Source organism: Saimiri boliviensis, chromosome 4 (assembly GCF_048565385.1).
Source record: "Saimiri boliviensis isolate mSaiBol1 chromosome 4, mSaiBol1.pri, whole genome shotgun sequence".
Classification (NCBI taxonomy): Eukaryota; Metazoa; Chordata; class Mammalia; order Primates; family Cebidae; genus Saimiri; species Saimiri boliviensis.
In genome coordinates, this window is record NC_133452.1 from 98,949,156 (window position 1) to 98,974,774 (window position 25,619).

At 39.6% G+C, this 25,619-nt stretch overlaps 1 protein-coding gene and 1 non-coding gene across 3 annotated transcripts in view; both read right to left on the minus strand.

Annotated features, from left to right (window-relative positions):
• ILRUN (inflammation and lipid regulator with UBA-like and NBR1-like domains) overlaps positions 1-25,619 on the minus strand; it is a 111,988-nt gene that overhangs the window by 46,819 nt on the left and 39,550 nt on the right. The window contains exons 2-3 of one of the 2 annotated variants that reach the window (XM_039467440.2): positions 19,054-19,208; positions 11,066-11,263 (exon numbers count right to left, since the gene is read on the minus strand). In XM_039467440.2, coding sequence (XP_039323374.1) covers positions 11,066-11,263; positions 19,054-19,208 — 353 coding nt within the window. The remainder of the gene's footprint in view (positions 1-11,065; positions 11,264-19,053; positions 19,209-25,619) is intronic. The other variant, XM_074397925.1, reaches the window with a different exon arrangement.
• On the minus strand, positions 17,513-17,616 carry LOC120363408 (U6 spliceosomal RNA). The gene has a single exon (XR_005578964.2). It is a non-coding gene; the product is annotated as a U6 spliceosomal RNA (small nuclear RNA).

Genomic DNA, 25,619 nt, shown 5'->3' on the forward strand with positions numbered 1-25,619 from the left:
AGGCTTAGAAATCTTTTTTTTTTTTTTTTGAGACAGAGTTTCGCTCTTGTTACCCAGGCTGGAGTGCAATGGCACGATCTCGGCTCACTGCAACCTCCGCCTCCTGGGTTCAAGCAATTCTCCTGCCTCAGCCTCCTGAGTAGCTGGGATTACAGGCACGCGCCACCATGCCCAGCTAATTTTTTGTATTTTTAGTAGAGACGGGGTTTCACCACGTTGACCAGGATGGTCTCGATCTCTCGACCTTGTGATCCACCCACCTCGGCCTCCCAAAGTGCTGGGATTACAGGCTTGAGCCACCGCACCCAGCCTTTTTTTTTTTTTTTTTTTTTGAGATGGAGTTTTTCTCTTGTTACCCAGGCTGGAGTGCAATGGCGCGATCTCGGCTCACCGCAACCTCCGCCTCCTGGGTTCAGGCAATTCTCCTGCCTCAGCCTCCTGAGTAGCTGGGACTACAGGCACGCGCCACCATGCCCAGCTAATTTTTTGTGTTTTTAGTAGAGACGGGGTTTCACCATGTTGACCAGGATAGTCTCGCTCTCTTGACCTAGTGATCCACCCACCTCAGCCTCCCAAAGTGCTGGGATTACAGGCTTGAGCCACCGTGCCCGTCCAGGCTTAGAAATCTTAAGAGGAAACTGGAAGGACATTTGTTACTACAAAGCAAAATCCAGACTGGCCATAGTGGTTCACACCTGTAATCCCAGCACTTAGGGAGGCGAATAGGAAGAATCGCTTGAGGCCAGGAATTTAGAGACCAACGCTGGCAACATAGTGAGACCAGCTCCACAAAAAAAGGTTTTAAAAATATTACCCAGGTATGCAGTCCCAGCTGACTGAGGTGGGAGGATTGCTTGAGCCCAGAAGTTCAAGGCTTCAGTGAGCTAAGTCATGACACCGTCCAGACTGAGTGATAGAGTGAGACACTCTATCTCAAAAAACAAAAACAAAAAAAAAACCCAGAGGCCAGCAGGCTCACAACACTCCTCATTGGGGCTGAATGTCCAATGCTGACGTTCCCTTTGTAAGTCAAGGAAACTGTAAACTCTTTAACAAGGAGAAAAGGGCAAAGCTAAAGAAAGTTTTTTTGTTTGTTTTTTCAAAAATGAAAATTACACAGAACAAACTAATTTCTAACTGAAAAATATCCTTGCCATTTCAAGGTAAAACCCATTAGAGCATTATGAGGCTGGTGTCAAACCATCATTACAGGAACAGAATACAATTTGCTTTTCAATAAGAGATTATCCTCTTCAAAGATCCTCATCTTTAACTATAAGGCTAATGTGAAGTTTCTAAGAATGAACTTATGACTACATTCTGAGCAGTAATTAAAGAATATAAACTGCATCAAAAACTAAGCTATTAGATAAAAATTTAAAAGATCTATGCATTGTTTAAGATGCCAGTCATCATTCTGTTAAAAAAAAAAAAAAGCACTACACATTAGTTTTATAGCATACAGTGATTATTTGAATAAAAGTCAATTATGCTTACTTCCTTATTTAAAAGAAACATGTTCTACTCTGATCTAGGGGCAAGTGTACAAAATGAAACTTACTAAAAACTCCCATCACACAACAATTCAGTGAAACCTTCTTAAGAATTTCTTACCTGAAATGGTTTCAGCATTTATGTACATGTATTTTTTCTAAAGGGAAAACATACATATTTAATTTTTAAGTATTATTTTTTCCTCATTTTTAACATATCTAAAATCAAGATGAATCGTATAATTAATGTGTTCATTTAATATGGTAGTGGCTCTACCTCTTTCTCCTGCAAGGAAAGTAATCATTAAACTAAGGATGCATATTAAAACCACTTCAGAATTAGGGAAGTGCATTAAGTTCTATTTGCAAATGTTTTACACTGATAGGGTTATATTCCCTAATTAAGTAAAACACTAGATAGAGCCTAAGCTACAGTCCTTACTAATACATATACACAAAAAAGTTAAGGATTATATTAAGATACAAATTATGCTGATGTAATCGTTAAAAGGGTCAACGGTTCCCAACTATTTATTTTCCTTTTAACAGTAAGTATGCTAGTATTTTAATAAAGAATTCCACTTGATTTTTTAAAATCTTTAAGGAAATATCACTACTCCCTTAAATTCAGAATTTCTGGAATCCCACATTTCCGATTAAAGACGCTCCTGTTTAACAGAAGGGCTCTGGCTACCCCGAGTAAAAAAGGTGCAGCTTTCAAATTACATTTTTGCCCTCTACCAAATCCTTTTCTATATATATGTGTGGTGTGTTGAGGAGTAAGAAAATTAATTATAAAGTAAACATCATTAGCACTAACTAATTAGCACACATTAACACTACTCAAAGCCAAGTGATAAGGCAGTGAAAACATTAGATGCTTTACTTCCTGGACCTGGAATATCTTAATTACTATTCTTTACAAAAGAATCACTGTTTCAACCTATTTTTAAATTTTTCATGGCCCTTAGAAGGTTCAAGACCCAAACATGTGCATTTTAGAGGTTAATATGAACAGTACAGCCATTTCACATTGCCATTGTTATTGCTGAAACCAGGTCTCACTCTGTCACCCAGGTTGGCGTGCAGTGGAGCAATCTTGGCTCACTGCAATCTCTGCCTCTCAGGCTCAAGTGGTCCTCCCACCTCAGACCCCCAAGTAGTTGAGATTACAGGTGCGTGCCACCATGCCTGGCTAATTTGTTATATTTTTGGTACAGATGGAGTTTCACCATGTTGCTCAGGCTGGTCTTGGGCTCCTAGGCTCAGGCAATCCACCTGCCTCAGCCTCCGAAAGTGCAAGGATTATAGGCATGAGCCACCATGTCCAGCCTTTGACTCACACAGAACTATCTGGAAATGACCACCAAACAATCACCACCACCTAGTGGCAGCACAACCAATGGCAGGTTTCCTTTTTCAAAGGTGAAATAGCCTAACATCTCATAACACAATATTTTAAAATTTCAGATCTCATTTACATTTTGAAATGTTCATTCTAAAACATTGTCCATACAAGTCACAGCTTTAGGCTAGCACTTCTGTTACCTAAATGAAATTTGGCAGGGTGCTGTGGCTCATGCCTGTAATCCCAGCACTTTGGGAGGCCAAGGTGGGAGGATGGCTTGAGCCTAGGAATGCAAGACCAGCCTGGGCAACCTAACAAAACCCTATCTCTAAAAAACAAAAACAAAAAACCATGTCTGTGGTCCCAGCTACTTGGGAGGCTGAGACAGGAGGACTGCTTGAGCCCAGGAGGTCGAGGCTATAGTGAGCCATGATCAATCACACCACTGCACTCCAGCCTGGGTGACAGAGCAAGACCCTCTCTCAAAAAAGAAAAGAAAAAAAATCAAAAATGAAATCTTATTTCAATGGCTACTCTTATTTCTGGTATTAGAGAATTCTAGAGCTCAGAATTGATAGAGTGAGCATCTTATGGAGGGTTTTCTAGAAGCAGATGAAGCCTTTTTGAGTTCAACATAAAACAATGTTCTAAAGGTGGAGTTAATAGGCAAAAGGGCAAGAAAACTGGGAGAAATGTCAGGCAGAAAAGGATGTAAGCAGAAGACATCATGGATTCTAGCATGAAGAAGTTTGTATGAAACCACAGCTTCTTTTTGTAACATGATGTTAACTAAAACATAAGTGAGAAATAAGGAAAGAAGCCTCACATTACCTGATTAGGGAGGACATGCTATAAAATGGAGAAACTGAAGGAAGAACTTACAAAGGTTTTGGGAAATAAACAGTGTAGCTTAACAAAGCAGCCAAAAGTTTCCCAACATATGAGACATATTGTGGTTTAGGACCTTCATAAGGAGAACTTCATTTCTAAACTCTGAGAAACCAAATGAATAATGCATAGGCTAATTACTCAACTTGTGAAATGTCCCTAGGGACCCATGTGAGGTATTTAACAAGAACTACTTCAAGTAGTGGAATACCCCATTAGTACAAGATAACCAGACTATCAACTTGACCTTAGCTTATTTCACAACTAGGACTCTTAGAGGAAACAAACCATCATGGTACAGGATAAATCTCTCCTTTGGAATTCTGGAAGAAGGTACTCTGCTAGGAAGAGATGAAGCATATTATTATTCGTATCCAGGCTAAAAGAGGCACAATTACTCATGCTGCTTACTCTTTGCCCAGAGTCCAACGTCCTATAGAACTGAGTATCTTCTAGCAGGCAGGAACTCTCTGGGGAAAACTGACACCCAACTACCTAAGAATAGCCCTGCCAATCTCAACTCCACTCCAATGCCCACTCACTCTGGAAGCGGAGAGAGGACTTGGAGATCATACACTCCACCCTCACTAAACTCGATATATCAAGTATTAATACCCTAGAATCAAAGTTTCCTTCTGAACCCCAGAGAGTAGTGATAGCCAAATTAATGACAAAGATAATAAAATTACTTTTGTTAATTTATAACTATAATTTGTAACTAATTTACTACTTTTACTAGACCTTAAGCCTCTCTAGTCTTTAGTTTCCTCATTCATAAAATGCAGCTAATATTTCATAAGGCAACATATGTAAAAAGCCCAAAATAATACCTGACAAATAGTAAGTACTAGAATTTGTTAGTACTTTCTACTATTAGCTAGTATTTGCTACTCAGATAAAAGCTAAGAAGCTAATCTTTTGGTGGAGTAGAGTGGAGAGGGGTATCAAAGTCAGGTGAAAAAAAGATAAAATGCTAGGGCTTGAAAATAAATCTGCCAAAAATCAGATACTTACTAGTCTTGGACCAAGTGAGCTAGAAATTTGTGTGGTAGGGACAGTGTTTGTTTTCAAGATAAGTAAGTGAAGCTACAGCTCCTTAGTGGGAGGAGGCTGAAGGTCTTGTAATATGCACCACACAGTGAAGAACTGTCCACACAACATGCTGAAAAACTCAGAGAGCAATGCCAAGCCGAAATGGGGTGGAGGAGACCTTTTACAGGAGATCTGTAAATGACTGCATAGAGCAAAAATTCTTTCTAAGAGGAAACATGAACTGAAACAGTCTATAAAAATAAAGGGAGTAGATTATTTCTAAAAAAGACCATCTAAAGATTATAGAAGCAACTACCCCACCAAAACCAGAAACCTCCAAAAAGCAATCTTTTATTGTTAAAACACAAAGATGAGGTCCAGAGAAGTTACCTAATTTGTCTAAGTTTGTGCCCAGGCAACAGAGTCCCCACAGTCTACACTCTTACCACTACATTATACTCAATAAGCTAGTAAGCCGAGTGAACCAATCATGGCTATTACAACAGTTCATTTTTTTCCATGTGCTCATGGCTGTGGTTTTATACATAATCTATTCACTTTCTGTTAAGTCACGTAACATTTCTGATACTAGGAGATGTTTTACAACCAATAATAATTCAGATGCAATGAAATACAATACTTTATAAAATGGAATTAAACTCTTCACTGGAGCAGATAAAGGTTGGCAAACTATACCCTACAAAGCTCCAGAGGTCATCCCAGACACAAAAGGGCAGGGAAAATTAGGCCAAGGAAGCCCCCAATTCAATAAAACATTTCATTTTTATCCTTTCCCATTTTATAAGGAGGCATTCATACATACTTCTATTAAGGAAAAGGTTCTATAGCTTAATAAAAATGCTTGAAAACTATAAAATCAGATGAATTATTAAAATCCCTTGAAGGCATTAGATTCCACAAGTCCTGAGAAACAACTTAGAGACTATAAAACCAAGAAAGGGTTTTTAAGTTAAAATTAAGGGTTTTAAGTTAAAATTTTAAAGTTTTTACCCCAAAGCTAGTATACAAAGCATATTCAAAAAGTTCATGGTGAGTAAGCACAGAACTAAATTTTTTTTAAAAAAGAAAAAGAAAAAATTCATGGAAAATGAGTATTATGAAAAAACTATGCATGGATCCCAACTTTTTTTTTTAGCATCAAAATAAACTCATACTAACTTGTTACGATAAATCTGAACAGCATCTAGTTTGAGGCACTAAGGACAAGACATCAGTTTAAAAAGAACCCCTATCAGAGCAATATGAATTTTGCTAAAATTGAAGCTAGGGCAAATATCCAATTCACAGTAAAGTTTGAATCCACTATGGAAGATCACTGATGCTTTACAAAAAGTTCATGGCAACAATGCCCCAAAGAAATCAGCAGTTCACAAATGGATAACCTGTTTTAAGAAGGGACAAGATGACAGTGAAGACACCCATAGCAGTGGAACATCCACGTTAATTCTGGAGGAAAAAATTAATCTTGTCTATGCGCTGACTGAAGAACAGCCAATGATAAATAGCAGAAAGAACAGTAACACCACAGACATCTCAACTGATTCGGCTTACACAGTTCTGAGTAAAAAATTAAAGTTGAGCAAACTTTCCAATCAATGGGTGCCAAAACTATTGAACCCAGATTAGCTGCAGAAAAGAGCAGAGCTTTCAATGGAAATCTTAAGCAAGTAGGATCAAGACCCTGAGGTATTTCTCAAATAACTGTAATGGGAGATGAAACACGGCTTTACCAGTGGAATCTTAAAGGCAAAGCACAATCAAAGCAATGGCTACCAACAGGTGGAAGTGGGCCAGTCAAAGCAAAAGTGGACTAGTCAAGAGCAAAGGTCATGGCAACCTTTTTTTTTTTTTTTTTTTTTTTTTGGATGCTCAGGGTATTTTGCTTGTCAAGTTTGTAGGGGGCCAAAGAATGATAATAGTGTTTTGAGAGCTGGGCACAGTGGCTCACACCTGTAATCCCAACACTTTAGGAGACTGAGGCAGGAGGACCACTTGAGTCCAGGAATTGAGACCAACCTGGACAACATAAGGAGGTCCTGTCTCTACCCAAAAAAAAAAAAAAAAAAAAAAAAAGCTAGGCGTGATGACACATGCCTATAGTTTCAGCTAACTTGGGAGGCTGAGGCAAGAGGATTGCTTAATCAAGGCTGCAGTGAGCTATGACCATTCCACTGCATTTCAGCCTGGGTGACCAAGCAAAAAAAAAAAAAAAAGAAAGAAAGAAAAAGAGAGAAAGAGAGAGAGAGAGAGAAGAAGAAGAAGAAGGAGAAGAAGAAGAAGAAGAAGAAGAAAGAAGGAGGAGGAGGAGGAGGAGGAGGAAGAGGAGGAGGGAGGAGGGAGGAGGGAGGAGGGAGGAGGGAGGGAGGAGGGAGGGAGGGAGGAGGGAGGGAGGGAGGGGCCGGACACAGTGGCTCATGTCTGTAATCCCAGCACTTTGGGAGGCCAAGATGGACAGATCACCTGAGGTCAGGAGTTCGAGACCAGCCTGGCCAATATGGTGAGACCCCATCTCTACTAAAATACAAAAAAATTAGCCAGGCATGGTGGCGGGTGCCTATGGTCCCAGCTACTCAGGCGGCTGAGACAGGAGAATCGCCTGAACTTGGGAGGCTGAGGTTGCAGTGAGCTGGGATCATCCCACTGCACTCCAGCTTGGGAGATAAGAGCAAGACTCCATTTCCAAAAAAAAAAAAAAAACGGGGGGGTGTGTGTATAGCAGTTTTGAGAAAGTTAGCCAAAGCTTTAGCAGAAAAAGCTCTTCTCTACTATGACAATACTCCTGCTCATTCCTCTCATCAAACACAGGCAATTTTCTAACAGTTTCTATGGGAAATCATTAGGTATCCACTTTACAGTCATGATTTGGTTCCTTCTACCTTCCTTTGGTTTCCTAGTCTTAAAGTCTTTACTGGACACCAAGTTTTCTTCAGTTAATAATGTAAAAAACCCTGCATTTACATGTTTAAATTCCAAGGACCCTCAGTTCTTTGGGGATGGACTAAATAGCTGTTATCATCACTTACAAAAGTGTCTTGAACTTGATGAAGCCTACTTTGAGAAATAAAGTTTATATATCTTATTTTTTATCATATATATTGATACATATATAGCCTCTTATCGCCCTGGCTGGAGTGTAGTGGTGCGATCTCAGTTCATGCCAACCTCCCCCTCTCAGGTTCAAACAATTCTCCTGCCTCACCCTCTCAAGTAGCTGGTATTACAGGCGTGAGCCACCACAACCAGCTAATTTTTGTTTTTTTTTAGTAGAGATGGGGTTTCACTATGTTGGCCAGGCTGGTCTTGAACTCCTGATCTCAAGTGATCTTCCCGCCTCAGCCTCCCAAAGTGCTGGGATTCAGGATTGAGCCACTGTGCCTGGACCTTTACTTTTATCTTTTAATTCCATTTTTCCATGACATTTTTAAAGTTCCCTCATATTTATACTCCACCTACTTTTGAACGTGAGAGGGCTGTTACGAGTATAAAATGTAATATGCCACAGAGTGATAATTACTTTAACACTAAAAAACATACACATAAAACAAGACTAGATTTCTTAACCACTAGGGAACACTGAGAAGTACTATTTTTTTTTTATCAAAGGGGTTTTTGTTTTTTTTTTTTTTTTTTTTTTGAGACGGAGTTTCGCTCTTGTTACCCAGGCTGGAGTGCAATGGCACGATCTCAGCTCACCGCAACCTCCGCCTCCTGGGTTCAGGCAATTCTCCTGCCTCAGCCTCCTGAGCAGCTCGGATTACAGGCATGTGCCACCATGCCCAGCTACTTTTTTGTATTTTTAGTAGAGACGGGGTTTCACCATGTTGACCAGGATGGTCTCGATCTCGACCTTGTGATCCACCCGCCTCGGCCTCCCAAAGTGCTGGGATTACAGGCTTGAGCCACCGCGCCCGGCCCTCAAAGGGATTTTTTTTTAAGTTATGTATATTGTGTTCCTCTCCCCTTAAAAATGGTGACATTCATTTTTAAAATTTACTAAGTAGCCACTCTCCATTCTGCACTGAGCTCAACATTTTTGAGAGTTACAAAGATAAATCAGACATGTCACCTTCAGTTTAAAGGTGACATGAAACATTTATCAAATTAAATGGGTAGAAAGAGGTAAAAGTGCCAAGAGAAGAAACAAGGTAGTGAGAGGTGAAGAGGTAATGTAAAGGAGCTGAGAATGGGAGAAACAACTTCCTACCACAGGTCGAGGGGACTCTTAACAGACACTGCCTGAAAATGGAATCCCATAGGGAAGAGACAAATAATCTCTCTGCATTCTGATATGTGATTATTCAATTATTAAACAGAGTTCACAATTTAGTAGGAGAAAAGGATCAGCAAAACAAGTACCTAATATACAATGTGTTAAATATAATAATAAGCATGTGCATAATATTAATGAAGGAGGAGGGATAAATTTTCTTAGGGTAGTGAGGAAAGTAGGCAAGAGGGGAGGAAGGAAGGAGGAAAGGTGACTCAGGCAGGGCCTTGAGGATGAGCAGCAGTTTGATGAAAGAAAAGGATATGTCAGGTAATGAGAGAAATGAGCAAGGGCATGGAGAAGTGAAAGCACATGGCATCTTTGGGGACTGACTATGGCGGAGTTAGGAGATGACTGAAGATGGGAGCAAAAATGAGGCCAGGCCAGATCGTGAGCTTTATACCCTGTGCCAAGGAGTTTGGATTCATTACAGTAGGTACAAAGGCTTTCAGCAAAGAATGATGTCACATAAGCACTATGAGACTTTCTAATATTAACATTTCTAAAGTTGCCACTGGCTCCAAAAACATATATGAGATCATTAATTCTAGGACATCTAGAAATAACTCCAAAGGTCCTACTGGCCTATAGGCCATGATTCCAGTTAAGAGCTCCCTGAGGGCAAGTACTATTTACTATTTATTTGTTTTTTATCTCCAGAGAACAGGATATAGTGGAACCAACAGTAATCTGTTTGTGATTAGGAATGACAGAACAAATGATGGCTCCTAGGTTTCTGACCTGATTATTTCAGTGGGTTGCCAATGAGAAGGATATAAGGTTAATTTTTTTCTGTTTTTTTGAGACAGGAACTCACTCCGTCATCCAGACTGAAGTGCAGTGGCATGATCATGGTTCACTGCAACCTCGACCTCCTGGGCTCAAGCAATTCTCCCACATCAACCTCGCAAGTAGCTGCAACTACAGGATCACACCACCATGCCTGGCTAATTTATTTTTATTTTTTGTAGAGACAGGATCTCCCTGTTTTGCCCAGGCTGATCTTGAGCCCCTTGGGTTCATGATCCTCTCACCTCAGCCTCCCAAAGTGCTGGGATTATAGGCGTGTGCTACCATGCCCAAAAGATACAAATTATGTTCAGAAGATGTTAAAAAATCTGCCATAAGGAATCAAAACATGGGTGTGGGGTTCTGAAAAGAGGCCACAGCTCTAGATATTAATTTGAGCATCACCGTGTATGGTATACTGGTGACAGCTGAAGCCACATGGCTGGATGAGGTCACCAAGCATGAATGGGGCCCAACCGAGAATCTAGGAATTCCAGGGTAAAGCTGAGAATAGACAGAGACAGAGAAATAACATTCAGAGAAGAAAAAGAAAAACAGGAGAGGTGTCATATGACTCTATTAAGAGATACATATTTCAAAAAACATGTGTAGTATGGTGCCAAATGATCATTAAAAGGTCAACTGGTATGAAGACTGTAAAGAGGCTATTGGATTTTGAAACAGGGTAGTCACTGACTAACTTTCATTGGAGTGGATAGTGGATAAAAAATAAATTGGGTTGAAGAGTAAATGGAAAATGTGAAAGAAGAGACTGAGTATAGATCACTGCTCAAAAAGTCTGGCAATAAAAGGAAGGGAGTGAGATATGTTAGCAGTCTGACAAGCAGGTTGGAAGAAGTATGCACATTTTGTGCATTATCTGTTTTACATGACTTGTGTCTAGAGACTTTGAGAACAAGTACTGCCTTCAGTAGCATCTACCAGTTTATATACTAAAAACAACAGCACTACTAAATATTTATTTAGAATGCAAAATATAATACCTCATACAGGCCACTAAATTATACTTATATTCCTAGAATAAAAGACACAGCACTAGACTAAATCAATTAGTCATAAAATGCAAATCATTTACCTGCATGGGGTGACTGTTAAAAAGAGGCCATGCCCTATTATACAATTTGACAGGCTCTGTGAGCAACACTGGGGATGTTGTAAGATGTTACCTTAATTCCTTCACCCTGGGCTGCACAAGGACATACTCACCTCCATAGTAGAGTCCTGTAGCAGTGCACATCCGCCACTGTCCCTGATACATTCCTGCTCTGCTGGGGCTGCACATCTGGACGCTGACATCTGCAATCTCTTGGGGCTCTAGCGATCTCACCATCACCATGTTCACATGTCCAAATTGGTCTCCCCCGACATATTTAAGACAAACCCCTGGAGGCCAGGCCTCTGCCCCTGAGTTCAAGCAAAAGAAAAAAATGTTAGGCAATCAATGGTCCTATGCTGGGTGTAGTTTATTATGAAACTGTGTAGAAGAGGCCTCTTTGTCTCACATACATACATAAACCTAACCACATACACCTGAGCCATATTATTGTCTCACACTGATCAGAAGAATTATCAGAACCAACAACCTCTGACCAATAGTTTAACCCTATGAAGAAGCACATAAGGCAAATGCAAGGCAGTTCGTCAAGACAACATGTGTTTCAGGTGACCACAGGGAAGGCCACACATCACACTAAATCTGTAGAACCTAAGAATGATGTTCATGAAGAGCCATGAAGATGAAGCACAAGCCCATGTTTAGGGAACATCTCTCTCTACTAAAAGGTAACACGTGTCCATTTTCACAAACAAACTGACTGTTGCCAGTTTTTTTCACAGAAACAAGAGGATGAAACACAAGAAGTAATTTCAATGGTATTATTCTCATTTTTAAATTGCTTTTTGCCTGAGGTATAATTTTTCTTCTGGGGTCCCTAACTATAAAATACTTAAGAGCTCAAAAGACCACATGAATAGAAAAGGCAGTAAAAGTGTAGACCTCAGGTGGTGGTAAAATGTAAACAATGGGGTGATCTCCCTGATAACATGAATGATGAACGAACTGTGGTCACAGGAACAATAACATCAGTGGAGGTACTGGGAATGGCAACACAGAGAAATGGTTTTGGTAGAAATAATCTTCCTCCTTCGGAAATGTCAATGATCTTATTTGGTACCTATTCTTTTTTTTTTTTTTTTTTTGAGACAGAGTCTCGCTCTATCACCCAGGCTCGAGTGCAGGGTGCAATCTCCGCTCACTGCGACCTCCGTCTCCTGGGCTCAGACAATTCTGCCACAGCCTCCCGAGTAGCTGGGATTACAGGCATGCACCACCATGCTCAGCTAATTTTTGTATTTTTAGTAGTTTCACCATGTTGGCCAGGCTGGTCTTGAACTCCTGACCTCAGGTGATCTGCCCACCTAGGCCTCCCAAAGTGTTAGGATTACAGGCGTGAGCCATGGCACCCAGCCAGTACCTACTCTTGTGTACCTATTTTCATGTGACTGATTCATGACCAATCTATGTATTGACTAGTTCCCACTAGTTAAGCAGTACAGGTAGCCACACAGTGACTAGATGAGATCTTTCCTGTAAAGTCTCTCCAATATGCAGCAATTCATATACTCCTTTTTATCTGTAGACAGAAACTTCGATATATCTTTTTTTGGAATACATAATTCATTATAAAAATAAATCACTGTGAACAACTGAACATGGTAGGATTCTCAGAACAGAGGGTGCTTGTAATTTCTCTCCTACCAGTACTCTAAGCTGCCTCAGTTCCTTGCTCTGAAGAGCCTAGTTTTGACATACCTAATGGCTCACTACTGGAAAAGAACCAGACAGAGAAAGGCAACCAGAGTTCTACTGCTGAGATCTCAGCTTCATTATGCATGGCACATTCTGTGCTCCTTGGGTCTTAAGGGGTACTAGCTAAAGCAGTGGCCACTATATTTTAGCATACTGTCTTTAAAAAAAAAAATCTGCCAACAAAACGCCCTACCTTAACTCTATAAAGGGCAACCACTGCTGATGGAAAGGTTGTGGATGAGATACTGACAACACATGCAATTTATCTTTTTCATTTCTAAGGCGTGGCAAAAGTACATTTGACTTACAACAAGCAGAATAGTAGCTGACATGAAATACCTCAGAAAATGTCAGTCTCTTTAAAGACCAAGATCCAAGAGAAAAATTATACTACTATCACGGGGCTGAATTGATAGTTATTCTTTAAGATACACAGATACACACACTTACATATACACCTGCAACAAGATAATGTCTGCTTATATGAAAACCCAAGAATGCGCCTATTTTTTGAACTTAGAAGAAAATAAGGTAAACCAAGACAGTGTGAAAAAGACTTAGCTTCCTGGGCAGACAACCATAGCAGCTGAGGTGATTGGGTTATCTTAGCTGTGCAAAAGGAGTGCTGCCATATTCCAGAGAAACTGAGTTAGTCGCTAAAACATTAAATGGGTAACATTAAACATTAGCATTTGGCTAGGGTCCTGCCCTTCTTGGTACTCCAGATACCTAAATGCTCAGTGGAGTATTAAAAGAGCCTCTGGGAAAAAAACTGGAAGACTTATCTACCAACAACTCTGAAGTGTTCATTGGCTATGAAATGAAAAACCAATCATCTGCCTTCTGAGTGTTATCAATGATACATATAGTTCTTATAGTCACAACTATTAGATCAAGTAACTCTGAAAAGGTATTGATGTTTGATACAGAACAAAGGGAAATACCAGTGAGTTGTCTGGACTATACTAAGCATACCCGAAATCTGAATTTGAGAAGTATAATAGAACTGGGCTCCAAATTAAGTCTCAGTTGCAAACTGGATTAATGGGGGCTAGATTTCTATCTAGAAGAAAAGAAACACTCATCTGTGTTTTATGAGGTTCCTAGTTAAGTATCACAATCAATTATATAATTAAGGCTGTAATCCTCCAGATATAAAATATCACTTTATTTTTTAAAATAAAAAGTAAAAACAAAAACAAACAAACAAAAAAAACCTGTCATGTTACAATTTTGAGATGGTAGCGAGCATCACAAAAATCGAAAGTTCAACAGTCCCAGAAATCCTGGGACTTACTAAGTATATACAATTACAGAAATAGTCTGGAGACAGTAAGGAATATCCAAATAGCAATGCAGAAGACAAACCTTAATGATGATCTCCTTTTTAACCCTTATAAGTGTGGACACTGCATTTCATATTAAGCTCCATGAAAGCAGAAACCTTCATCAATCTTGTGACCATTTCTCCCTTGTACCTAATAAAGTGACTGGAACATAATAAAATGTGTTGAATGAAAGAAGCGAAATTATCTTCTCTAGAATCATATGAAGAAAAAGGTAGAAAGCTAACTATTTTAAGGAACTAAAAGAAAAATGAGGGAAATAATTGTTCTTTCTCAAGTTCTCTTCCCATCCCTTTATATTCACTTCTAGGAAGTTCAAAAAATAAAGACAACTCTGGATCAATATGCCCAAGATACCCTCTAATATGACAATCGCAACTATTTCACCAAAGTCAGAGAAACATTAGGGTTATCATAACATGCTCAGCTTAATATTCACTACAATTGTACAACAGAGCATGGTAGCATAACAACTGAGAAGCTTTAGGTACTAGTAAAGGGAATTCTGTCTACTAATATCTTTGGAGGGATAGCTTCAAATTTTCACTTTAACTTTCAAGGTTTCCTGCTCAGGTTTACTAAGTTTCCAATACTTCTACAGTGACAGAAGTCTGAATCCCAGAATTCTGCATCTATGTTATTAAATGTCTCAGTTCTGTTTTTCCATGTCTAAATCTAGGAACTTAAAAAATACTAGGAGCTTAATTTCATTTATTTATTTTTGTTGATTTATTTTTGAGACGGAGTCTCACTCTGCTGCCCAGGCTGGAGTGTAGTAGTGCAGTCTCGGCTCACTGCATCCTCCACCTCCCAAGTTCATGCAATTCTCCTGCCTCAGCCTCCCGAGTAGCTTGGATTACAGGCGCCCGCCACCATTCCTGGTTAATTTTTTTGTATTTTTAGTAGAAATGGGGTTTCACCATGTTGGCCAGGCTGATCTTGAACTCCTGACCTCAGGTGATCCGCCTGCCTCAGCCTCCCAAAGTAATGGGATTATAGGGTGGAGCCACCACACCTGGCCAGCAGTTTAATTTTAAACAGTGTGTGACATCTTGCCTTCTTCAAGAAAGCTATTCGGACAACTACATGCGGTTCCTATCAATCTCATCTGTTGCATATTTGAATGCCCAGCGTGCCTAAAACATGACAAGACAAAAGTACCATGAAAATTGTTATTTATGTAGCTCTTTCAGTGAGTGCTTATTTCTTAGGGAGGTTATGAATGAGATTAAGACAGCCAGAGGAGAAACAGCCAAGGCCTGCCCTACTTTTATGTTACTACTGTGTTTACAAAAAGAACTCAGGCCAGATTAGGATGATGCCAAAGAACTTCTGCACATGTATGTTCTTCCTCTCTTGAATAACATGTCTTTTACTCAGTTATGGGTGAACAGATTCTCCTTAACCAAATGGAAAACATCCAATTTACAGATATAAAACTACTCTACAGCTGAGTGGACAGCTTCCAGAAGAAAAGAAAACCTATTTATGCAAAGCACCTCAAAAGATAAAATCTCTAGCAACTGCTACCTAACTTTTCAAGACCTGTTCAGGCACAAGAATGCCCTTTTACAGGAGGAAAGAGATTCAGAGGCTGCTTTAAACCGAAGTTACAAAGCAAAAGCAGAAGGGAAAAGCAGTCAGGTCCACCAATTTTGTAAGTCAATGTAAAAGGTAGGCTTTAGGGGTTCTGATTTGACATTCTAACTATTACATATCAACCTCCCCAAGCTCTCCATTAACCCAAGTAACAGTCTAGTAAGTAAGCAGATATATCAAGAGGCTTTTTGAAATATAAAATGGTTAGTCTGCCACAAGATGGTATTTAAAACATTTCAACAGTACTAACAACTTTCAATATTTAAAAACCCTGAAGAACTCACAGAAAGCCAGGCCATTTTCACTAGAAGTAAACAAGGTACTAGCTTCACTTTAAAATAAACAAATAAAACTTTTGAATAAGTTACACTTTCCAAACAAACTTCATTTACTTAAAAAAATCTCACAAGTAGGTTCTGATAGTTGTTTTTATTGTTGTTGTTGTTTTTTTTTTTTGAGACAGAGTCTGGCTCTGTTGCCCAGGCTGGAGTGTAGTGGTGCAATCTTGGCTCACTGCTGCAACCTCTGCTTCCCAGGTTCAAGAGATTCTTGTGCCTCAGCCTCCTGAGTCGCTGGGACTACAGGCGTGCAACACCATGCCTAGCTAATATCTTGTATTTTTAGTACAGACTTGACTTGGCCATGTTGGCCAGCCTGGTCTTGAACTCTTGACCTCAAGTGATCTACCCACCTTTGCCTCCCAAAGTGCTGGGATTACAGGCTTGAGCCACTGCACCCAGCCTCCAAAAGGATTTTTGATCAGTAATACAGCAGGTTTTAAATTCAGAATAGAAACATGATGAATAAAAGCTATCATAAAATAAATTGTTGGTATTTTTAAAAGCAGGCAAAATTGAGCAAAGTGAGAAAGAAATTAGGCAAAGTAAAGTAAATTAGACTTTGAACAAGAATTTCAAGACAGATAGAAAATATGGTTATTTTCCTCTGTTACTATGTACCTCCCAAACTAACAGTGCCCCACTGTTACAACCAAAAAAGAAAGGGAGAAAATGAAAATTTGACAAAATCACAGGTGTCCTGAGTCATCTATAACATCAGGTCAGTCCAGATTATGTATTTGGTCAATGACACACTGAACTTTCCTCCAAAGGAGAGTTATTTCTAAATAAGCCAGAAAAACTAAGAATAACAATTCAATTTGGTACATTCTTACACAAAAGGCTAGTCTAGCCAGTCTCTCCCCATCATAAAGAACTGAATTGGAAAGAACTGAAAAGTAAACCAAGTTAATAAAAGGCCACTTTTACAGGTTTATTTGAGTCCTCAGAGTTTTAAATTATCTCACGTCAAATTAACTTGCTAGACAGGGCACCCCCACAACCACATATTTTTAGTTAAATACTCTCTTTTGCCTAGTTTTCCATCTCTCAGAATTTGTCTACAAGTTCTTGTTAATAATAAGAAAGTTAGAATACCCCCAGCCAGTCAACATAAATTATCATTAGATGTTACAAGAAATACTAAATCCAATCCCTGCTCCCAAAAGTCATTAGAAAATAATTTAAGGCCAGGTGTAGTGGCTCATGTCTGTAATCTCAGCATTTTAGGAAGCCAAAGCAGGAGGATCGTGTGAGCCCAGGAGTTTGAGAACAGCCTGAGCAACATAATGAAACCCCATTTCTACAAAAAATTTTAAAAATTAGCCAGGCATAGTGCAGTGGCTCACACCTGTAATGCCAACTACTCAGGAGGCCAAGGCAAGAGGATCACTTGAGCCCAGGAGGCCAAGATTGCACCACTGCACCCCCAGCCTGAGTGACAGAGTGACACCTTGTCTTGAAAAAAAAATTCAGACACATATATAGACACTATTTTCGAAGAACTATGGTTAACTTATTTCCTTTTTTTAAAAAAATTATTTATTTAAAATTTAAAAAAATATATATGGAACGCTTCACAAATTTGTGTGTCATTCTTGTGCAGGGGCCATACTAATCTCTGTATCATTCCAGTTTTAGTGTATGTGCTGCTGAAGCAAGCACTCCTTTTTTATTATTATTATTTTTTGAGACAGAGTCTCACTCTATCACCCAGGCTGGAATGCAGAGGCGTGATTTCAGCTCACTGAAACCTCCACCTCCTGGGTTCCAGCAATTCTCCTGCCTCAGCCTCCCAAGTAGCTGGGATTAAAGAAGCCCACCACCATACCCTACTAATTTTTGTAATTTTAGATGGGGTTTCATCATGTTGGCCAAACTAGTCTTGAACTCCTGATCTCAAGTGATCCCCCGACCTCGGTCTCCCAAAGTGCTGTGATTATAAGCGTGAGCCACCAAACCCAGCCTATGGTTAACTTATTTCTAGTTTGTCTTAAAAAGAGGCTGCAGTACATCAAAACGATGTTTTTCTTATATATATATATTGTTTTTAATTATTTTTTATTTTTTAGTGTTTGTAGAGACAGGATCTCATTACGGTGCTAAAGCTGGTCTTAAACTCCTGGGCTCAAGTGATCCTCCTGCTTTGACCTGTAAAAGTGCTGGGAGGCCATGTGCAGTGTACACATATGTAATCTCAGCACTTTGGGAGGCCGAGGTGGGAGGATCGCTTGAGCCCAAGAGTTCAAGATTAGCCTGGGCAACAGGGCAACACAGGAAGTCCCCATCTCCACAATTAAAAATTTAGCTGGCACAGTGGTGCATGTCTGTGGTCCCAGCTACTTGGGAGGCTGAGGCAAGAGGAACGCCTGAGCCCAGGAGGTCAAGGCATTAGTGAACCATGATCACACCACTGCACTCCAGCCTGGGCAACAAAGCAAGATGCTGTCTCAAAAAAAAAAAAAAAAAAAAAAAAAAGTGCTGGGATTCTGTGTGTGAAACACCATACCCAACCTGTATTCTTTTTTTTAAACGAATAATTTCTCTGTCTCCCATTCTGAGCAAATTCCCGTATTTCCTACCCTATTTTTTCAAAGTGGCATTAATGTCTCAGATAAATTTCAGAGAGAATCATCCTTGTGGCTGCAAAAATAAATAAATAAATAAAATGAGCTTTCAAAAGAACAGATGCTCACAGCTCTTTCCAACTACCTTGTTCTATTCAAGGATATACCTCCTCTAGCCTGCTGGAAATGACTGGAAGATTAATTAGAGCAGAAATAAAATGATGAAGTAAAACTGTACAGGTAGAGACAATACTCCATCATATACAAGTCCAGTTCCTAGTACCAAACCAATATTGGATTGTGTTTAGATGCCATTAAGTCATAGGTGGCTTAGAAGCATAAGACATAAATTCTTCTCCCTACTTTAGAGCAGGAGACACTTCAAATAATGTTTGGTCATCACACCAGGACAAGAAAATGCTACATATCATGTGTAAGAAAAAGCTCCCAGTTACACAGTCATATATATAAGCTAAAACATTACTATTAAGAAAATGAAAACTAGGCAAGGGAAAATTGCCCATTTTGTACTTACCAGAATTCTGGATCCGCCATGTTTTTACAAACTGAGTATCAGGAGGTATTGATTCCCCTTCTCCTATGGTGACATCTTCAACAAAGGACATAGAGGGCACACTGATGTTTGGGCTCTCAAAGTCATAATAGGCGCCAATTGCTGCTTGTAGGTTCCTACAAAAAAAAAAAAAAAAAAAAAAAGAGAGAGAGAAAAGGCAAAAGACTTCAGTACCATCCAGATTATATTATTCTAATTGTTAAACAAAAGGAAAAATTCTGTTTCTTAGGGTTTGTCACAGATCCTGAGGCTCCTGGTATACAAGTCTTTAAAGTATTGTATTCTGGCTGAGGAACAATAGGAAAAACACCAGGACCAACAAATTTGTGGATCACTTTCTCCCCACATAGAAAGTAACAAACATTAGTAACGTCAGCAACAGTATGAGGAAATCTCCTTTGTTACCCATAGGAAATGGGTAAAGAAATTGATTAAAAGAGCACAGTATAACTATGGAATTCAAACAAAGAAGCACTACTTTTTATCTTGTATTATTATTTTTTAATATTAAAAAGAGAGAGAGGTTTTGCCATATTGCCCAGGCTGATCTTGAACTCCTGAGCTCAAGTGATCCACCCACCTCAGCCTCCCAAAGTGCTAGGATTAATGGCGTGGGCCACTGCTCCCAACCAGAAGCTCTACTTTTTAAAATCAAATAATGCATGCATATAATTTAAAAGTTTCACACAAAGAAAACCATATTATCTTTTTCCCTCAACACACAGACATAACTGTTCATATTACTTTCTTAAATATCCTTCCAGAACTTTCTTACACATATTCAAGCAAGCATGATATACCATCTTGTTTTCCTTTTTTATACAAAAGGTAGCATAATATACAATACCCTTTGCTTTACTCTCTTAATACTCTATCTTGAAGACATCCCCTGTGTTAGCACATAAAGAGGTTCCTCACTGTTTTCTACAGCTGTAACCACTATACAGATGGATCATCACTTAACCAGTCGACTTTTGAATTAGTTTCCAATCATTAACTCTTCCATAAATAAGCTTAAGCACACATAGTTTTTTATACATGCAAGTGCATTTGTGAGATAAAGTCCTATTAAGTGATATGGCTCGGTCAGAGTTCATGGTTTTAATAAATATATCCAAACTTCCCTCAATAAAAGTTGTGCACTAATGCTTCCACCAAGAATGTAAGAGTGTGCCTATTTTCCCCACATGCTCATCAGTGGTGTTTCTCTAACATTTTGAATGTCTCCCATTAATAGGTTCAAAAAATAGTATCTCAGTGAGATCTTGAGAGGTTGAGCATCTTCACACATTTAAGAGGCACTCATAGTTTCTTTTTTGGAAGTATCATTTGGTAAATGTTGGTGTTCTTTTTAATTACTCATAAATCCCCTTTCATCAGAAGGAACTACCAAGCACATAAACCAGAGTTTCCAATTGAACAGAAGCGCGTGATTGTCAGCTTGGCTGATCAGTGCCAGAAACCAAGGGCCACTAAAGCATTTCAGTAAGCTGTGTTCATTACAGAGATCAAGGAAATTGCTGGTAATTACATTAACTGCTTCTCTTCTGGTCTTACTCAAACGAATGACATCATCCCCACTTCCCACACTATACAACAATCCAAACTGCATGTTTCTAAACATAATCCAACCATAAACCAATGAATCCACTGAGCTGTTTTTAATTATACATAAACATAGCATGAAACAAGCTCTGACAGTACACAACTGATCAACAGAAATGCCAGTAACAGCAAATAATTTTCTGCTGGGGGCCTGCCTGCTCCTCCAGGTGCTTGCAGCTGCCGGAAAGGAAGGCTATATTTAGAGCAGGTACCTGAGGTCAAGCCTCATGCAATCGTGGCCTGGCATATTAGTCAGTAATGACTGGAATTAAAATACCAATGGCCTGCCTATATATGGTATATGTGCTTGATAACATTTACATATAGAGAGCTGGGCTGGGGCCAAACTGGACCTCTTTGCTTGACTCTTCAATATAAAGGGTTGGACTTTTAGTCTTCTCAGCAGTTTCCTATCTAGCTGACAGAGATCTTAAGTGAAGGATGTTTGTGACTGGTCAAACTTGGAGAAGCCTAGCCCTTAACATCCACAAACAAGCTTAGAAGTACATCTGGAATTAGCATTACACTTACGGATCAGGGATAATATGGGAGAAAAACAAGCCTAGTTGTGCAATTTGCTCTTTTGAAAACATTTTGGAAAAGCTGTATGTCTACCTTTTTGTAAAGATAATTTTTTTTGCATCAGGTCTTCAACAAGTAGCCTGCTAAATTGTTTTCTGTTCACTTGGCTTTAAAATATGTTTGGGAGTGAAGAAACTATTTGTGCACTCGGGACAACTGCCAATTCTCATCCCCAGCCTGTGTCATATTTCACCCCTTGGCTCTGCTATCAGGACAGGACTTCAAGACCACTGCAGTAGGAACACTAATAAGTGGAAAAGTCAAGCTACCCAATTTAAGCAGATCCATTCCTATCCTCAAATATCCTTTCACACATTTCCAACTTACTCCACAGTCAAAGCTTATTTGTATGTGTATTATACAGGTACTTTAGCCAGATAAAGATTAAGAAACATTTTAAATCCAAACTGAAACTGAAAGCAGCGAACTGGAATCCTGGCAGGAAGCTGGAGAAGAGGATGACGAAGCAAATTCATTTCCCAAGAACAAGGCAGAAAGTGGACTTTAGCCCAAGTGATCTAACCCATCAAGCAGGTACACAGCTACAAATGTGGGGTACACAGCTTCTCAGAGTTCAGAGCATTTAAATTACTGGCTCACTAGGCTGAGCAACAGCAAGCATAGCCCAAACGGCTCCAATTCAGTGTCAGAAAGCAGACATGATAGCAGGTATTCTTGTTCAAAACAACATACTCAGCTATTATTAGCCAACAAGAAATTCTTCATGAAATGGAGCTGGCTGAGGTGATGGGAAAAGGAAAACATTGACCCAGCATTCAGTGTAGTCTAAAAGCTTAAACTGCCAGATTCCTTCTGTGTTTCTGCTCAAAAAAGTTTTAAATCTAATGTCAGATGGTTAAAAGTCCCTGAAGAACAAATGGAGGCAATGTAACAGTGAAAACAAGCATAGGTTAAGATGAATGGTGGTGCCAGGTGCAGTGGCTCACGCCTATAATCCCAGCACTTCGGGAGGCCAAGGCAGGTGGATCACTTGAGGTCAGGAGTTTGAGACCAGCCTGGCCAACACGGTGAAATCCCGTCTTTACAAAAAATACAAAAATTAGCTGGGCGTGGTGCATGCCTGTAATCCCAGCTATTTGGGTGGATGAGACAGGAGAATCACTTGAACCCAGGAGGCGGAGGCTGCAATGAGCTGAAATTATGTCACTGCACTCACTCCAGCCTGGGCAACAGAGTGAAACTCCATCTCCAAAAAAAAAAAAAAAAAAAGGATGGTGATTATAGTTGCACATTGCCAATATAGCTAATGCCACAGAATTGCATACTTTAAATGGTTAAAATGGTAAATTTCAAGTCATGAAGATTTTACCACAATTAAATAATTTTTTTCAAAGAGTATGGTCTTTAGGCCGGGTGCAATGGCTCGCACCTGTAATTCCAGCACTTTGGGAGGCCAAAGCAGGCAGATCGCTTAAGGTCAGGAGTTCAAGACCAGCCTGGCCAACGTGGGGAAACCTTGTCTCTACTAAAAATACGAAAATTAGTTGGGTGTGGTGGTGGGCGCCTGTAATCCCAGCTACTCAGGAGACTAAAGCAGGAGAATCACTTTAACCTCAGAAGTGAGAGGTTGCAGTGAGCTAAGTCCGCACCACTGCACTCCAGCCTGAGCCACAGGGCGAGACTCCATCTCAAAAAAAAAAAAAAAAAAAAAAGGTGTGATCTTTAGAGTCAGCTCCAATCCTTGGCTGTGGGGGCTTTGAGCAAGCAGCTAAGCCTCTCCATCAGTTTTACTCATCTGTAAAACTTAGTTGATACCACCTATCTCATTATAAGGTTGGCTGTGAAGACTGCTGAGGCAATGTATGCAACTGTCCTAGGCTGGCAGTCATTCCTTCAACAAATATTTAATGAATAAGCATTTATCCTTATGCTAGGCACCTGGCCTGAAGCATTGGGGATACAGCAAAATGCAAGACAGGCATGGCCTCTGCCTTCAGCGTTTATAGTCTATAGCCAACAAGGGACTTTCAAACAAAGTTAATTCCAAATGCCTCTCACTGAGAGGCTATGGGCCAAAAGCAGCTTTTCCTGCTTAGGGTGAAAGATGGGCTTGGTACACAGCATAGTTTCAACTGCACTGACAATGAAGTTAACCTGAACTAGAGAAGAATTTGGTGACACTGACAGGTTTCCTAATGAAATACAACTTTGTTCAACCTTCATTTTATAGTTGAGGCTACTGAGGCACTGACAGGTGAGGTAATTTGCCCTAGGCTAGGCAATTAATAGAATTCAGAGCCACACCTATTCAAAAGTTTTAACTTACCCAGAATTTTCCAATTATATAACACTCTGAACATCTGATTTTCTTAACATACTAATTACCATTATGAATTCTATAAGTGAACTGTAATCCCCATTAAACTGAATTCTTTAAAGAATTAATCCTGCAGCCAGGCAAGGTGGCTAACACCTATAATCCCAGCACTTTGGGAGGCCAAGGTAGGCAGACCACCTGAGGTTAGGAGTTTGAGGCCAGCCTGACCAACATTGAGAAACCCCGTCTCTACTAAAAAATATAAAACTTAGCCAGGTGTGGTGACACATGCCTGTAATCCCAGACTCGGGGGGCTGAGGCAGGAGAATTGCTTGAACCCAGGAAGCGGAGGTTGCAGTGAGGCGAGACTGCACCATTGCACTCCAGCCTGGGCAACAGGAGCAAAACTCCATCTCAAAAAAAAAAAAAAAAAAAAGAATCTTGCATATATTCACAAACATAGAACATTTATTTTTGTAGTATATATACATGCATAAGGCAGTCTTATGAAGAAAAACCATCTACATACTTATATATGGCCAGAAACATCATCCAAAAATATGGCAGTAGAAAACAGTTAAGAAAACCAGGCCGAGCGTGGTGGCTCATGCCTATAATAATCCCAGCACTTTGGGAGGCGCAGAGGCAGATGGATCACTTCAGCCCAGAAGTTTGAGACCAGCCTAGGTAACATGGCAAAACCCTATCTCTACAAAAAAATACAAAAATCAGCCAGGCATGGTGGTATACACCTGTAGTCCCAGCCACTCATGGGGACGTTGACGCTGCAGTGAGCTGAGATCGCACCACTGCACTCCAGCCTGGGCAACAGAGTGAGATCTTGTCAAAAAAAAAAGAAAAGAAAGAAAAGAAAAAGTCAGAAATAAAGAAAGAATGCCATTAGCTCAGATTCTCAAGGAAAAAGAAAAAATAGATACCTTTCTTTCCATTCTCTGAACAAGAAACTCAAAAGAATGCAAATTACTTATGAGAAAAAGAAAACTAGCAGCCTTATTTGGACATAAATTTAAATGGGAAACAGAATAATGAACCCATCTTATCAGGCATGAACAGAAGCATCTTAGGGCTTCAAGAGACAGTTATCCTGAACCACAGGTTTTCCGCACCTGGGGTATGCCAATAATACTGCTACTAAAGGCATGTACCCACCAAGAATCACGAAGACCTTACTATCTCTGAATGACCAAAAAGGAATTTGGCCAGCAAAAGGCTCAGCAAAATAGATGTTCTTAACCAGGGCCTTCCAACATCAATGTGACAAGAATCTAACATGGAATACCAAAAAGAGGGGCCAAACATTACATACATGTAACTAGTATGAATTTTTAAGCCTGGAAAGAAACTAAGACTTTGACTGAAACAGAAAGATGACTGCAAATAGAGAATTCAAGTTGGGCTAAAGACAACTGTCAATACTGTCAACCTAAAAGTGTACTCATGGATACTCTATAATATGTGAAGACAACTAGAAAAAATAATTTGTGGAAAATTACAATCAGAGGAGGGACGAAGTTAATATCAACACTTTACTCACTTCTTAGAGCCCTATGGATTCTAAAATTACTTCTCTCTTCTTTTCCTAGCTATTTATTGATCCATTAATTTTACTACTTTTTAGAACTGGTCCTTGTGTCTTCAGCAGCCAAACCATGTTCCAAGTAGAAATAAAAAATAAGTACTCTGCCACAAAAAAGAAGGAAGTGGTAGCATTGTTTTATTATTGTATTAGGTAATAATAGCACATAGTTATGTATGAGAATATCCTTGTTTTTAAAAGTTACATGCAGAAGCATTTAAGGATCAAGGGTCACCTAATGTCTACAACTCTCAAATGGTTTTTTAAAAATCCTATATAAGGAAAGAAAATATGGCAAAAAGGTTCTATGTGGAATCTAGGTGGTAAGCACAAGGCTATACACGCTACAATTCTTTAAAATGTTCTTTAAGGGCTGGGCACAGTGGCTCATGGAGGTGAGGGTACCCAGAAATTCGGAACTGGAACCGAGAAAGTTTCTCTCATAGTATCTGGTCTACAAATTAC